Here is a 14,789-nt window from a genome sequence, read left to right as displayed (position 1 = left end):
GGGAACAGCAAGCGGGTTTTTGATAAGGGACTTGCCCCGGTGAAACTCTGATTCCTTTCTTCATTGGTGCTTTACTATTGATTTCCAGTTACAGGAAAGTTCCCGCCCCTTGAAGTCAAAGTAGACGCTTTAATACCAAAGGAGCCCATGAGGCAGGAGGTGTGTCTGTCTGTCGGTAATTAGTACACAGATTAAATTCCAACTCATGGTTGGTGCTGTCTGAGTAGCTGAAAGGCCACCACAAATACAAAAAAAATCCCATGGAAATCTGTGAGAATCCTGCGGTATCATCTGGAAGCCGGTTCCCCAGAAGGAACTGTGTCTAGATATTTTTTAAAGCTGCATTCAAAGTTTTTCCTGTGCAGAATGCCTAACTGCTGAGTCTGGGAAGAAGAGGAAGTTCAGCTGCAAAATGTGTGCTTTTCTTAGTGCTCTTCTGGGCACTTTTCAGATAATGGTTAGTTAGTCATGCTGGCCAGATGAAAAATCTATCAGTTACTGTAAACAGCCCTGCCTACAAAACTCTCAGGCAGAGAGGGATTGATTTTTTTTTCTTTTCCAGTAAAAGCCTCCCATCTCTCCAGCACTTGGGAAGTGTTTGTCACTTCTCCGTGTACAAGGGATGGTTCAAGGACCCTTAAAACCTGTATGTCTTTTCCGAATGAAAGGCAATTGGTAGGTGAGGAACCCTACATCAGTCTGACACCTACATCCTACGCCTCCTGCGAGGTGATCCCTGCCAGTCCTGGGGCTGTACCACGTCATCCCTCCTGGCTTTGCGCAGGTCGCTCAGGCACCTATTCAGAGCTGGCTCACCAGAGGTGGTCTCTATAGTCTGTGCAGAGATGGGCACCTCTGGATGGTGACCTGGGCACATACACGCTGTGACTCACATCGGGAAATTCCTGTTTCTCTCCCCTGAGAGGAGGGAAAGCTTACTGAGACTCAGTTCTTAACTCGTCTTTCCAGCTGGGATGAAATCAGTACTTGTGCTCCTCAGTAGCCATTCACTGAAAGGCTTTCTTACCCTGCATCCTTTCTGAACAGTGAGATGGAGAACTATGCAATATTCCTCTGTACATTAAACAAATACTGTGATTGCTGATCCAAAGGACTTGTTTCCAATATGATCATGATATAGGTACAGAATCTGTTGCAGAAGTGAGGGTTGCCTTCTGCAAGGGAACCGAGATGGGACTAGACAGGCAATAAGGGATGTGGGCCAGTTCCTTTTTAGCTTGCTGGTAGTGGTCTATGCAGAGAACTTCCCAGCCAGAGCAAAACTGTTTGCCCCCCTGTTAATCCACTCTCTCATACTGTCTAGCGTATTCACCCTGAATCTTTCTGAATAAAGAACTGAAGTAAATTCATTTTCTGCATAAAGATTTAATGCTACATTATGTAGACCATCAGGTTTTCAGTTGTAATCTGAACATATGCAATACAGAGGCTTTTCCAATAGATGGGGAACCCAGCAGAGGCTAGGACAGGGCCAGCTAGAAGGCTGGCCTGTGGCCAGTGATTTCTCCAGAATCATATATTTACATTGAGCCCTGCAGGCTGTTGTTGCTGGTGAGAACAACAGCTATTAGCCAGCAAAGCCTGGCTGTGGTTAAACACAATCTTTCAACAAATAGAAGTTACCCAGTGTTTCTCAGATTTCTCAGATTTCAAATACTTGCTAACTTTCCACGCCAAGCTTCTAGTTTCCCTTGGTTCGAGTCAGGTGTGAGATGACCAAAAACATCATTCCATGTTTCACAGCCCAATGAACTGGAAACCCACAGAGCCAGTGCCTTCCAAGGCAGCCATTAGCTCAACATTTGTCAAGGGAATCAATATGTGTGACAGAAACGAGATGGGCTTCGGTGGAGGGAACAATGCGTCTCAGTGGATCATCAGTGGTTTCAGTGTCCTAACATTTGTTCCAATGTTCTCATTTCCATGCCTTCTGCACCATGCTGCAGTGATGCCATGTAGCAGTGAAGCTGAGCGGGAGAGGAGGGAACTAGCACCTTTTACCTGTTGGTGCTGGAGCAGAAAAAAGAGCTTTTCAGTTGGCTTTCAGGCTACATTTTGTCCCTGAGATCCAGAAACCCTTCTAAACCTCATTCATGTCTTGGCTGTCCCATCAGATGCAATCCTGACGCCTTTCAGCAGACGATGTGTAAAATTAGGCAGGGAAGGCACAGGAAGGCTGGTAAGGTCCAACTGTCCTTTTATTGGGCCCCTTATCAGTTGAAGCAGTAAGTGGCTTTTCCAGAGCATCTAGCAGCTAAAGGCACACCTGAGATTTTTTCATTAATGATATTTCCTCTAAAAGCCTAGGACCCTGAAAACGCCTCCAGTATCCCAGCCCAGGAAAGTGGCTCACTTGTTATTTCCAGTTTCAAACAGCAAATGTTTCATATCCTTAACGAATTAGGAGGCCCAAACCCTTGGCAAGGGAAGCGAGGCCTTGAAATAGCCAAGGAAAAAAAATGGCCTGTGAAAATTATAGACCAGCTTGTGTGACACTGAGGGTATTCAGTGATTAATATGGTGCTACCAAAGTCCCTAACTTCTCCTCTCAGGCTGAATAAGAAAAGAGCCGTTGTCCTTCTTTCTACTGCTGTTCCAAGATAAATGACGCTTAAAATTAAGAAAAGGAAACATTTCTCCACAAACATATTTATGGGAGCAAGCTCAGTGAATGAAAGGACACTTCCAGTGCAGAGCCAGGCAGAATCCACGTTAGTAATCAGTCAATAACTACAATCCCACGCCAGGAATTCATAGGGCTCCGCTGGCACAAGCGCTTGGCCAGGGAGAAGCCCTGACCGGTTGAGAGCAGGGGAAAGCCGAGGCAGGGCTGGCGGGAGCAGGATACCACCGTCAGCCCTCTCCCGTGGGCATCGGCCCTCTCCCGTGGGCAGGACCCACGCGTGGGGTCCCGCGGGCAGGGCGGGACACGGCGGCGGGCCCTCAGCACCCTGGAGAGCAGCCGCCGCTCGGGGCCGCGGGCTCCACGATCGCGGGGGGCTCCGCTCCCCGGCGGGGGGTCCCTGGGGGTCCCTCCCTGGGGGTCCCTCCCTGGGGGTCTCCTCCCGGGGCTCCGTTCACAAGGTAAAGGCTGGGAGCTGCCTGTGGCTTTCTGCCATGGCAGTTCTTTGTCCTTAGTCCCCACAAACGGCTCAACTCGAGCGGCAGCTTCCATCCCTGCGGCCACCGGCACAAGCTTTTGATAATCTGAAGCACTGAATTTTGTAGGGCTTTGCGTTTTTTTCGCGCCACGGAGAATTTTGGATTTCCCACGAAATGCCAGCAGGCAAAAAATTAGTACGATTCAGGGATTAGTTCAATTTTAGAGAGGACTTTGACTGTAGAGGTCAGAAGAGTCCTCTCTGCCTTCCAGCACAGTTTCCGTGATGATAACATTGCTACCGCAGTGTGGCCAGCTGGGGAACTGCTCTCCTTGAAAAACCCCAAGTCCTTCTTTATTGTTTTATGCTTTTTAAATAATTGGGGAATTGCTTTTTAAATAACTAAAGAGAGAAGAAAACTTAGGACAGTCCCACAAATAATGGAGTCCGAGTGGACTCTGCTGTGGTAGACGCCTGCCCCAGCTCTGCTGATACACCTTGCTCCTCACAGGGATGAGCCCTGCCTCCCTCCATGCCGGGCAGGCAGCTCCATGCCGGAGCTCCTGGAGCAACTCTGGATGCCTCTTTTGGACAGAGGAAGGCAAGAGTGTTGGCCTCCCTCTCCCTGGTCCAGAGGCTCTCCCAAGCTCTGGACATGTTGCCATGGCGGGGGGTCAAGTTTTGCAAGGAAGCTGCTGTTCCAAAAATGAATGACTGAGAGAAACAGTCCACAGGAATGTGTCATGCATGGGAATGGAAAGGAGGAGCAAATCCCTCCCAGCTGCAGTACAAGGTTGCATCCTTCCCTTGGCAGCCGGGATGGGCAGGCCAGACACATGCGGCTGGTGCAGGGGTCAGAGCAAAGCCCTGTTGCTGCTTTACTGGGAAAACAGGGCAACTAGGCTGGGCTGCAAGGGGCAGCCAACGTTTTCTGCCTGATGCCAGCGTCTTCTTAGCACCTTATTTCCCCTCATGCCTGCATAAATCTAGGTGAACTCGCTGACTTCAGACACTCTCCCCTCCATGCAGCCATCTCATCTCTGCTTTTTCCCATCCTGGGTGACAGGAACCCTGTAACTATTTATGCAGAGCTGAGTATGAGGCACAGAGCTTCAGCCTCAGGAACGCTTTGTGTGTCAGACACTGAGGCCAAGTCCCAGTTCCCAGGCAGGAAGCGGCTTTCACCAGTCACAGCTGGATTTAAACCACTGGCTTGGTGTGAGAGCCACCAGTGCCAGCCAGCCTGAGTCAAGCCAAGCAGACGGACGGAGAGGAAGGGAGACAGCAACCTTCAGCTGTGTAAAAGTGACTATGCAGAGGAGAGGAATGACAGGTTCTTTTGTGTTCGGGGTGGACAGTGTAGAAATGAGGGGCTTCAACTGCAGCAAAAGGGGTGTCAGACATTAGGACAAGTGTCCCAACAAGAGTAGTGGGGCAGCAGTGGGACAGATCTTCCAAGAAGGTCATCAAGTCTCCATTGATGGTGATTTACAAAAGTAAGATCCACACCCAGGGGTGAGAGCTGAGCAGGCTGCCTTGGGAAAACTCTCAAGGTTCACGCAGGCCCTACTTTTATGGCTGGGATTTGAGACTTGTCCTAGGTTTGCAAAATAAAAGCTTGAACTGAACTGCAGCAAAAGCCTGGCGTCTGCATCCTGTCTCCTGCTGGGACACAGGCAGAGTAGGGGTTGTGGTTAGGGTTCCCCTCCACTGACTGCAGTCACATCTGTGCAGTACCTGGAAACCTCGAGCAGGTTCTCATTGGGGTCTCGGAAGTAGATGGATGTTATTGGACCTGCAGCACCAGTTCTGGCCACGGGACCTTCTTCAATAACCACCCCACAGGCCTGGAAGGAGACATAAGAGCATGGGTTTAATGCTTAAGGTAGTCTTCTCAGGGCGTTGTGCACTCTTTCCCCCAGCCTTGAAAACATGAGCTGTTGGATGAGACAATTCTGACATTCCCCAAGACACAGACCCTGAAAGTGTCACTTGGGAGGCTCTGGCTTCATGCCTCTCGGGGTCACGCTGCCCTGTGGACACTCTATGCCTTCCTCACCTTCAGGTGATCCAGCAGCTGGTCCAGGGGCACCTGTGTGATAAGGCAGATATCTGCAGAGCCAGGGACCAGGCACCGAGCCTTGGGTTCAAACTCCTTCCCAGCCTCACGCAGGTTAAACTTCTGGTTGCCAAAATGTAAAGCTTTGCGATTTCCCTGTCCCCAAAGAAAAGAATCAAAGTGCAATGAGCCTTACTGGGCTGGAAGCCTTCAGCATCTACTCACCTGTGGAGTCCTAAAAGTCCTGGGGACCTGGCTGTAGTCCTGCTAACTCTGGGCTCTCGCTGTGGCAACCCAAGACAAGAACTGACTGCTGCAAGGCTCCCATGACATCCCTCGAGATGTGGAGTGACCCAAGAAAGTCCTACAACCACATGCAGCTACTTCCAACCCATAGTGATGTAAAGTTTTCAGTTTGGGGCGCTCTCCGTCCTGCCTGTGCGGCAGCCGCACAAATAATGCACAGGTTGACGCTGCAGTGGGAACAAAGATGAGGCAATGGGAAGAGGGTGAGGAAGGAGGTTTTGGCATCTCTTTTCTTCGGAGACTCTTGAGGAGACTTCTGCAGGCTCATATGGCAGCTGAGTCCTGAGACCCCATGGATATGCAGGACACTTTAGGTGGGCCATCTGTGCCCACCTAAAGAACGAACTGAGGCTCACTGTAGCCTTGGGATGTGAGTCCAACTGCTTTTAAGAGACCTGATGGGGCAGGAGAGAAGGACGTAAGCTTGGAAGTTAAAAAGGTGCAGTGTGTACATCCAACACAGGCCAAGTGGCCTGAAGCTTGGGCAGGAGATGAGTTGAGGCTGTTCTGAAAATGTTAACCATCTTTTCCTCTCTTTGCCAATGGAAATATCAAAACAAGAGCCTGTCAGACATCTTTAGAGGACGTGTGGGTTTGAGGGTTCTCCCCTTGAGTCCTAGAGATTGTTTTTCAAGGAACCTTTCTTTTTTTGTCACTTTGACTCCTTCTGCAGCGTGGTTTGGACTTACCTCCGACTCAGCTTGACTCTGTGAAACTCAGAGCTTGATGGCCTGCAGCTTGTGCTAGTCCTACCATCCCCAACCCAAGGAGGTGCCCCAGAGAACCTATCATCAGAGATCCACAAGGACCAGCCACTGGCCCAGAACTGCAGCTTCAGGTCCCCTAGACCCAAGCCGAGCCTGTGCCCCTTGTTACCTTGAAAGTCACCACCTCCATGCCCAGGACTTTGGAGGCCACAGTGTCCTCAATGCTCTTCACAGCCAACGCAAGGTGGTCCAGGTGCTGGATGAAACATGAGGGTGGACTCGTACACTCCTCCTTCCAGGACATCATCTCAGGGCTGGGAACCAGCATGCAAAACCACAGAACATGAAGGTTAGGAGCATCCAGCTACTGAGGGACATGGTCCAGGCAGCTGTGAACCGAACGGTGAATGGAGATCAAACAGATTTTCTTTTGGCCTGCAGGTGGCACAAGTACAGAAGCAATAAATTCTCCTCTCTGGAAGGGCCTCAGACCCCGGCTTTGCTCTGGTGGGACCTGAGCATGCCAGAGCCCCTGGCTGGGGCCAGATCTGGAGGACCAGCTGGGTGACCTCGCTGAGGGCTGATGTCACCAAGATGCTGAGCTCCCAATGCCCAAAAACCTGTGTGCATCAAGGATGGACCGCGTGTGTGATCCTTCCCTCCAGCCCCCTCTGATGTCCTCTCAATCTCCTTCATGTCCAGGTGTGGACACTCATCCAGGTGGAGCAAAGACAGAGAGCGAAGACAAGCTGGGCCCTGGCAGTGCGGTAGGAGATGTCTCTGGGGGAAGAATATTCCTGGGAGAAGAGGGCACTAGGGCTGAAGCAGCTGCTTGGTGTCCCCATGGAAAGGGGCTGTGTCATTGTCTTACAGGAAGGGGACAGAAGCCCTTCTGGTGCCTATATAATGTAAATGTAAAATATGGACCATAAGGTAGGGACTGTGGCCCTGACCAGCGCCAAGAGGATGGGACCTTGCCAGCAACGTGACTGCACTGTGGGACTGAGCCCGAGGGGTGAATGGCTGAGGGCTCTGGGACCGTGACACGGTGGCTTGGCAGGGGAAAATCAGTTTGGGGAAAATCAGTTTTAGGAAAATTAAGACTGCTGTAAATACTTCAGTGGCCTACTTGTCACGTCTCTGCTTCACTTCAGCCCCATCCGCACCAGAGCAGGATCCCTGATGATCCTGCTCTGATGACTCTGATGACCTCCTGATGATCCCTGAGCCCCTGATCATCAATCAATACACACTTAAAGCAGGCTCAGGCTGCTTAGCTCAGTGGCAGCAGGTCTTCCTGCTGTTCCCCAGAGCCTGGGAGCACCTTTGCACCAAGCTGCCAAAAGGAAATGGATTTGGCCCTGGTGACCTGAATGATATTTTTGGGAGGCTGTGAAGTTTTCATTTCATTTTGGGTTTGGTTGGTTTTACCTTCAGAAAACCTGGCTGTGGAAACTAGGAGGGCTGTGACAAGCCCCTCAATGACAAATGGAGTCAAGTTTCCTTCAAATCAGTAACAGCTCTGTACTTAGATACATTTACTTCTTGCTCTTAAAAAGCCCCAAATCCCCATACAAATGACAATTCACTCCTCTGAGACCCTCAACAGTTTCTCCACTGCCACCCCTGTGCAAGGGAAGCTCAACACTCCTTCTGTCTCTCGGAAAAAAAAAAAGCAGGTGGAAAATAAACCCTCTCAACACTAATGCAGCACAAAGTGGCACAAATCAGGAAAACAGCCCACACCACCAGCCCCTTTTTGCCTTGTTATTTGCCTTCAAACTGCTAGATGTCATCAGCAGGCAGAGGGTGAGGCTGATGCCAGAGGTTCAAGGAAATGCAGCATGAGGGTATGGGGGACTCCATAGCCTGGGTTTACAGTGGTTCTTGGTGTTTTCTCTTATGGTGGGTTCATATCCTCTGGCATCGCCCTTCTGCTGCACAGTGCATGGGAAATGGCTGGCAAGGAGAGATCTCAAAGCCTCCCTGCCACAGGAGCAAGGTCAGCATAAAACCAGGCACAGTTTCACCGAGGCATCCGCTCATTGCAGTCAGAGGAGCTTGCTTGGAGCAGGATCCCGTTGTCCCCAAACCCAAGCTGGGACTGCAGCGTGGCCTGGACTGTGCCCGGTGATTGCATCAGTTACGGGGGGAAGCTGTTAACAGAGGCAGCGGAAAGTCGCTGCTCCTCCTTGCTGCAGATGGCGTTTGGTGTTTAACAACCTCACCTCCGAGCAGCCCGGCTCAGTCCCTCTGCAAAGTCCTTTCCACCCAGGAAGTCTTCCTGGGTGCTCCCAAGTTGCAGGGCCCTCACGTCACAGCCTGCAGCTCCCACCTCCTGCCTAGCCGACCTTGCCGAAACAACCCTCCCCTCCCACGTGAACCCCTCGGCAAACAACTGCAAGGAAATCGGACTGCAAAAATAGGCTGAGTACCTGCGAGAGAGGATGAACAGCTGGGCAAGCCGGTGCCGGACGCTTCCTGCTGCCCGGAGCCGAGCTGTGCAAGCAGCAACATCACAGGAGAACAGGGAGCCCGGGGAAAAGGAGATTAGAAACAGGAGCTCTGAGCACTGCTCCCTGCAAAGGCATACCTTGATCCGAAGGACCTGAAAGTCCAACTACATAGAGTTGCTTGAAAAATCCTGGAAAAAGAGTCTGGATATTTTAGCCACATCTCTTTCCCTTTGCAAGGGAAAGACGTGTTAATGTGCTATATTAAAGCACACAGTTGAGCTTGGTGCTCAGCCTGGGGTGACTTACTGTTAAGAAGAAGCAAGGATATCCCTGGAGAAGAGGAGCTGTGGCAAGCAGCTGCAGCAGGCTCCCCACCGCCCCGGCAGCAGGCAATGTGCCTGTTCACCTTTTTGCCCTCAAGATTATTTTCCACTATGCAACATGCTGAGGTCTTATTGCCCTGCGAGGCACTTGCTGTCTCTGGGAGCACTGCAAGCTCCCACTAGTAAAGGATGTGTGAGCTGTAGGTGCCATGCTAACAGCCAATATGTAGCAAGGAGCAACAGAAAGGGAGCCTCAGGGTGATGTGCACAGCTTTGGGCACCTTTTTGGACACCCCTTCCTGCAAACAGACCTGTCCAAAGGGGTTCTTTGTGGCCCGAGGTAAAGTTAGAGATTTTCTTTTTCTTCCTCTACAAAACCCAAAGCTGTCAAAAATAAAATGGAGTTTTGAAAGGTCTGAAGCTCTCTGGGCAGTTGGCTCCAAAGGAGTCAGGAGTTCAGGCTGCGGAAAAACTGCCGGGCAAGTGGCTCAAGGCACAGGACATTCTGTGTTAAAATCGTTCTGCCTAGACCTTCTCCACCCAAGTTGCCCACGCTTCACTATGTACAGCAACACGCCAAATAAAACCAGAATTTCTGATACGTGGAAATAGCTGAAAATGTTTTTTTGCCTCAGGTCAAGGGAAAGGACCTCTGTGGGTTGCTGTGGGAGGGAGCAGTCAAAGTGCCTGTATCCTTTTTGGATTTTTCTCCCCTAATTGTCCAAGCTGGCCCACAGAATTTCCCCCAAAGCTACCCCATGGGTTATCGTCTACTGTCAGCTAGCAATGGTGAGGGTGAGTAAGTTAGACAAGCTAATCCCGGGACATGCAACATCACCCTTGTGCCTCCCTTGCCTTGAAGGTCACTGTGGGTTTACTCACACTGGAGAAGGCAGAGCTGAGGTGGAAATCCCACAGCCGGAGCTCAGCAAAAGGCTGTTCCTCCCCAACATGGTGGTGTCCCTTAAGAGTCCTCCAGTGGGGGGACCGGATCGGTCTCAACACAAAACAACAGAAAAGAAGAGGAGGCCAATGCTCTGAATGGGGAAAGAAGCTCATAAATCTGCCCTGAGGGTAATTACGGAAAAGAGACCACGTTTATTTTCGAAACACGGGTGACAGCCCACTCCTCTGGGCTCTGCAGCAGCCTTGGGCCAGCTGGCCCGGAATGGGGCAAGCAGGACAGAGAGCCGCTTGGCTTGCGCTGCAGCCTCGCTTGGAGGAGGCTATTGACTCCTCTTCCCTCTGGCAGCCCCTGATTTTCACAAGACATGCAGGAGCTGACTGTCTTGCTGATTTCTGCTGTCCTGTCCACTCCAGATCAAGAGGTTCAAGAGCTACACGGTGGGGCTGGCAGACAGAGGGGCAAGCAGCAGGTAGACCTCCCAAACCTCATTTTCTTGGGAAAAAGCCTAATGTCTTTTCTTTACTACAACTCCCACAGTTGTTCCCACAGGTGCTAGTAACAGGACCATTGACATTGATGCCTGACAGGGCTTTGAGGGCACTAATTGGCCTTAATAGCCCTCACCAGCCTTACCTGGGGGCTTCCACCCACATCCATAGGCCCTGGAGCATATTTAAGCTCTTCTCAGGGCTTTCACTCCATGCCTGAGTTTTGGTGTAGGGGTGCTTGTCTCCAGCCTAGCCCTAGATGTGCCTGTACCTGCTGGTCTGGACTTCAGCTTATAGACTGACATCCTGGTCCTCAACCCCGTGTCATCACTACGGACCTGATTGTTATTTTGTACTGAACCAAAGAGTTCAGGGTTTTAGAGAGAAGGTTATAATGGGCAGCATAGATAATAGATAATTAGCTCCACGATTATCATCACAAGATACAGAGGCCATATTTTCAACAACAAAAATATATTAGTGAGTTGTGATGTTGCTATAGGATGCTTTGTAAGAAAATGGGGTACAAACAGGCAACTCCCCGAGAGACCAGTTTGGATCTCTAGAACTGCAGCATTTGCTCCACTCCAGTTTACATGCAAGTAAATCCTTTCTTAGCTAAAAGCAATAAAACTTTTTATATTAATAACTCTGAACTTTCATCTGTCTCTACTGAAGAGCTGGTAGAGCAATGGTAAGTGTTCTGATACCTGGATATAGTAACCCTACATACATCTGGATATCTCAGTGTGTTGTAACCCTCTTGTTTTAGCACAGGTTCACCGTGAAATCTGAGAGTAGATACAAAGGAGAGAGTTCCTGGAGAGAAGATGCCTTTCACTGTTCAGCTGCGCTGGGAAGTGGTCTGCTGAAGACGTACAGCACCGGCACTCACTTTGGCAGAAATCTGAGGTTTGGGAGGTTTTTTTTTTTTTTTAGTAGTTGCATAATGGTTTCTTGGAGCAGGGAAGCTGTGGTTTGGGTCTGAGAACTCCATTTCCCCAAGGGAGATCTAGCCTAAGACCAACAAGTCAGAGGCACTTTGGCATGAAATTCATATATGGGACCCCCGTATATCAAACTTCAGCTTGGAAAGGGTTTTGAGTTTAGCTCCTTAAAGGTGTGGCTGCAGACAAGGGTTCCTGGGCTGCTCCCAACACACATCCAGAGAGGGTTGCCTCTACATGTTGGACAGAGTGATGGAATTGAAGTAGCTCAGCAAGTCCTCCATGGTGAAGTCCATGGTAATCCCTGACCCTGCATAACAGCGTTGGATCAGATCCTCAAACTCTTGGTACTGACGTATGAACTCCTGCTCCATAGCGTGCCACACCACCTGGGGAAAAACAAACCATCAGCTCCCTTCATCAGCCCATGACAGCTATACATGCTTTGCAGTCCTGAACCCCCCAAAACATCACAGCATTACACCCAGATCACACTCCAATTACCGGCAAAAGATTTTCCTCTGGGGAGAGATACTTGTGGATTTTCCTGTAGAGGGTCTCAAGGGCTCTTTTTACTTCCTTGCCAGGGTATTTTTCAATGACCTTCCTCAGCTCTTGCTTGCTGTAGGCCAGCTGAAAGCTGACCTCTTCTTCTTTCACCCCTTGAGCCACACGAGCTTTCACCCCTTCAAAGAAGTGCTGGAAAGGCAAGGAGACATTCACTGATGAGCTGCCCTACGGCAGACTCCTGCGTCAGGGCTGAAACCTGACCGCTTTCCTCAGTTCCCTTCCCATGTCTAATTAAGTGGAAATGAAGTACTGGAGATTGTTTATCCTCCAGGAAAGCAGGCCATAGGGAATTTCATCAGTTCTTTTCCCTCCCTGCTCAGCAAGCAGCATCTGTAAGGGTTGCAGTACCATGGAGCAATGGGACTGCTGGAAAAACCACTCATGTTCCTTGGTGCTTCATACAGCTTTGCTCACTGCGGAGCGTTTGGAGCCAGAGGGGGGGTTGGGGGATCCCAGAATCTGCAGAAGCGTAAAGCAAAACTCAAGTTTTCTCAGTTCTTCCAGGACATCGTATGAAAGCAGGAAAGGCTGTTCTGCAGGGAGGAGTTTCAAAAGGAGCACGTGTCCCACCCCAAGCATGGCTGTTGCTTGAGAGCCCAGAGCTATGCCAATCCCAAGGGATGCAGACCTCAGCTAGCTTTCAGAAAAGTACCAGGAGCAGTGTAGCTCTACAAAAAGCTCAATGCTGACAAATATTTTTTTTCTGCATGAGCTTTTCAGACACAGAATCTGTCAGGCTGGACGGGACCTCAGGAGGTCTCTAGTTCAACCTCCTGCTCAAAGCAGGTTCAAAACTGAATTCAAACAAGGGTAGCTGGGGCATTTCTCAAGGTACGTCTTGAAAACCTTCAAGGATAGAGACTGTGCAACCTCTCTGGACAGAGTGTTTCAATGCTTTATTATCCTTATAGTCATTTTTTCCTTCTATCCAGCTGGAACCTTCCTTTTTACGTTTTCTGACTGTTGTCTCTCATCATCCTGCTGTGCACCTCAGTAATCTTCTAGGGAAGGTGGCTACTAGGTACCCCTGAAATCGTTTCTTCTGCAGGCTGACCAAGTCCAGCTCCTTCAGCCTCTCCTCACCACGTTGGTGGCCCTCCACTGGCCTAGCTCCAGTTTAACAACACCTCTTGTCACAGGTGGATGTGACATACATCTCTAGCTGTCTCTGCCACAGCTGGACATGGTATTCCACATCTGGTCTCATGAAGGCTGAAAAAAGGGAATAGCCACTTCCTTCAACCTCCTGTTCATACAGCCCAACAATCCGTTTGCTGTCTTGGGTATTTCCACTGCAATTTTGCTGTGGAGAAATACCCTAAATCCTAAGGATTTTCACAGGGAAAGAGGTTCCTAAATGTATAAGCTGTTTTCAAAACCAGAAGTGGGCTCCTAGATTACTTAGGCCCCTTTGCAGCTTCTCTTGATGTCAGTGAATTGTGCTCAAACCTGAAGAGCTATGTGGTCTGCTAGAGAAGGCCATGTCAGGACTCTGGAAATCCCTGAGCAGAATGCAATCCAAGTACCCTCATATGTTACTCGCTTGCCTTTGTTGTGAGCAATGAAATTATACTTTTCCTCACCGAGGAAGGATTTGAAGCCATTAACATAGCAGGGCTGCAGGTAGCACGAGACACCGAGCTGATCTTCCAGTCAAACCTACAAGATGTTTGACAGCAAAGACTGGAAACAAATTGAAAGTAACAGGCCCTATAAATAATTCAAGCTGATCTCAGTCTGGGAGGCATTTTAGGCCAAGAGAGAAGGAGCAGAGCGAGGAGGGGTCTCAGGAGCAGCCATTGTCTCTGGGAGGAAGGGGGATGTCTGTCCGAGTTAGCAAAGCCCGATGCTCTTAGCTGAGTTAACAAAGCAGCCGCTTGGGAAGCGTGAAACTGCGTTAGACTTATTAGCCCAGGCAGCCGTGCAAAAAGAGACCAGCTTCTGCCAGACGCCGGCACGCAACCTGGAGCGGGGGTCTGAACGGGTCCTCCCGCCGCCGCGCAGAGGCCGAGCTGCAGAGCTGGTGCCAGCATCTGATGCTGCTGAGCCCTGCTCTTGCTGGGGCTGTGCTGCGTGGTGAAACCCAGCAGTAAGCGGTCAGAGAAGGTGTGGGAACGTCGGGGATGTGACAACAAACTAATATAATCCCAGACTGGATTTGGGGAGGGGTGATTTGAACACCGGTTAATTCATAATTTTGGGAAGTGCAGTTGCCCTTTGAGACCCAGGCGAGGGTCAGTTTGTTCTGTACTCACATTGAGCTTCTCCAGTGGCTGGCCCAGGTACTTGATGACGTATTTCTCCATGTGCTCACCATACCTTTGCTTGGCTTCTCTCTTCTTGCCCTCCAGGCAGTGGATCTTCTTTTGGCACAGGAAGCAGTGAATGTGGTGGAAATTTTCCATCATGACCATATCTGTGTTCACCTTCAGGTTTGCTGAGGACAGGCTATTGACTTAAAAGAAAGGAACAAATCAGGTATGGAGAGAAGACCCTGCAGGCTGGGTCAGGAGGGACACGAGATGCAGACACTGTCAGGCTTTGGTCACCAGTGGAGAGTTTAACCGAGAGCTCAGGTGAGCATCATCACAGGTTGTTCAGCTCTTCAGCCACCTTGCCTTGCAGAGCTTTGGGGTCATGACATCTAATAACTGTTTACCCAGAAGGGTGCAGAGACATCCAAGTCCAGCCCTGTCCAAATCAGTCTCTGACCTGGGCGCTGGAGCAGCACGGCAGCACGGCACGTGCTCAGCCTGCCGAGCGGAGGCATGGCTCACCACGCTGCCAGCCACTTGCCAGCTGGCCTGGAGAGGGCGAGAGCTTGAGTAGCTCATTGTGCACGCAGAACAGAGGGGGCCCTTCTTACTCATGGTAGTAAACATGTCATTAGGCTGTCTCATTTGA

General features: G+C 50.3%; 2 protein-coding genes across 2 annotated transcripts in view; both read right to left on the bottom strand.

Moving 5' to 3' along the window:
• Positions 1–4,816: 4,816 nt before the first annotated feature.
• GLOD5 (glyoxalase domain containing 5) lies at positions 4,817–6,522 on the bottom strand. The gene is made up of 3 exons (XM_050902059.1): positions 6,364–6,522; positions 5,182–5,337; positions 4,817–4,969 (listed from the first exon to the last, which is right to left on the bottom strand). Exons 1-3 carry the CDS (start codon positions 6,520–6,522, stop codon positions 4,817–4,819), a joined length of 468 nt encoding a protein of 155 aa, XP_050758016.1.
• A 5,026-nt stretch (positions 6,523–11,548) lies between these two features.
• The window catches only part of LOC127019809 (exocyst complex component 1-like), a 47,386-nt gene continuing 44,145 nt past the window's right edge, over positions 11,549–14,789 (bottom strand). The window contains exons 19-21 of the mRNA XM_050902039.1: positions 14,141–14,340; positions 11,820–12,014; positions 11,549–11,704 (exon numbers count right to left, since the gene is read on the bottom strand). Of these exons, the coding sequence (XP_050757996.1) occupies positions 11,549–11,704; positions 11,820–12,014; positions 14,141–14,340 (551 nt within the window). The remainder of the gene's footprint in view (positions 11,705–11,819; positions 12,015–14,140; positions 14,341–14,789) is intronic.

Source organism: Gymnogyps californianus, chromosome 9 (genome assembly GCF_018139145.2).
Source record: "Gymnogyps californianus isolate 813 chromosome 9, ASM1813914v2, whole genome shotgun sequence".
NCBI lineage: Eukaryota > Metazoa > Chordata > Aves > Accipitriformes > Cathartidae > Gymnogyps > Gymnogyps californianus.
The sequence above is the reverse complement of the archived record's forward strand: the minus strand, read 5'-3'. Positions and strand labels throughout refer to the sequence as shown.

What these genes read in the sequence shown, in the direction of transcription:
- GLOD5 (XM_050902059.1), bottom strand. Translation starts at nt 6,522, where the DNA reads ATGCTGGTTCCCAGCCCTGAGATGATGTCCTGGAAGGAGGAGTGTACG. An exon ending in TGGAGGTGGTGACTTTCAAG is followed by an intron (nt 5,338 to 6,363) that starts GTAACAAGGGGC and finishes CTTTGGGGACAG; the next exon opens with GGAAATCGCAAAGCTTTACA. An exon ending in AGCTGCTGGATCACCTGAAG is followed by an intron (nt 4,970 to 5,181) that starts GTGAGGAAGGCA and finishes GTCTCCTTCCAG; the next exon opens with GCCTGTGGGGTGGTTATTGA.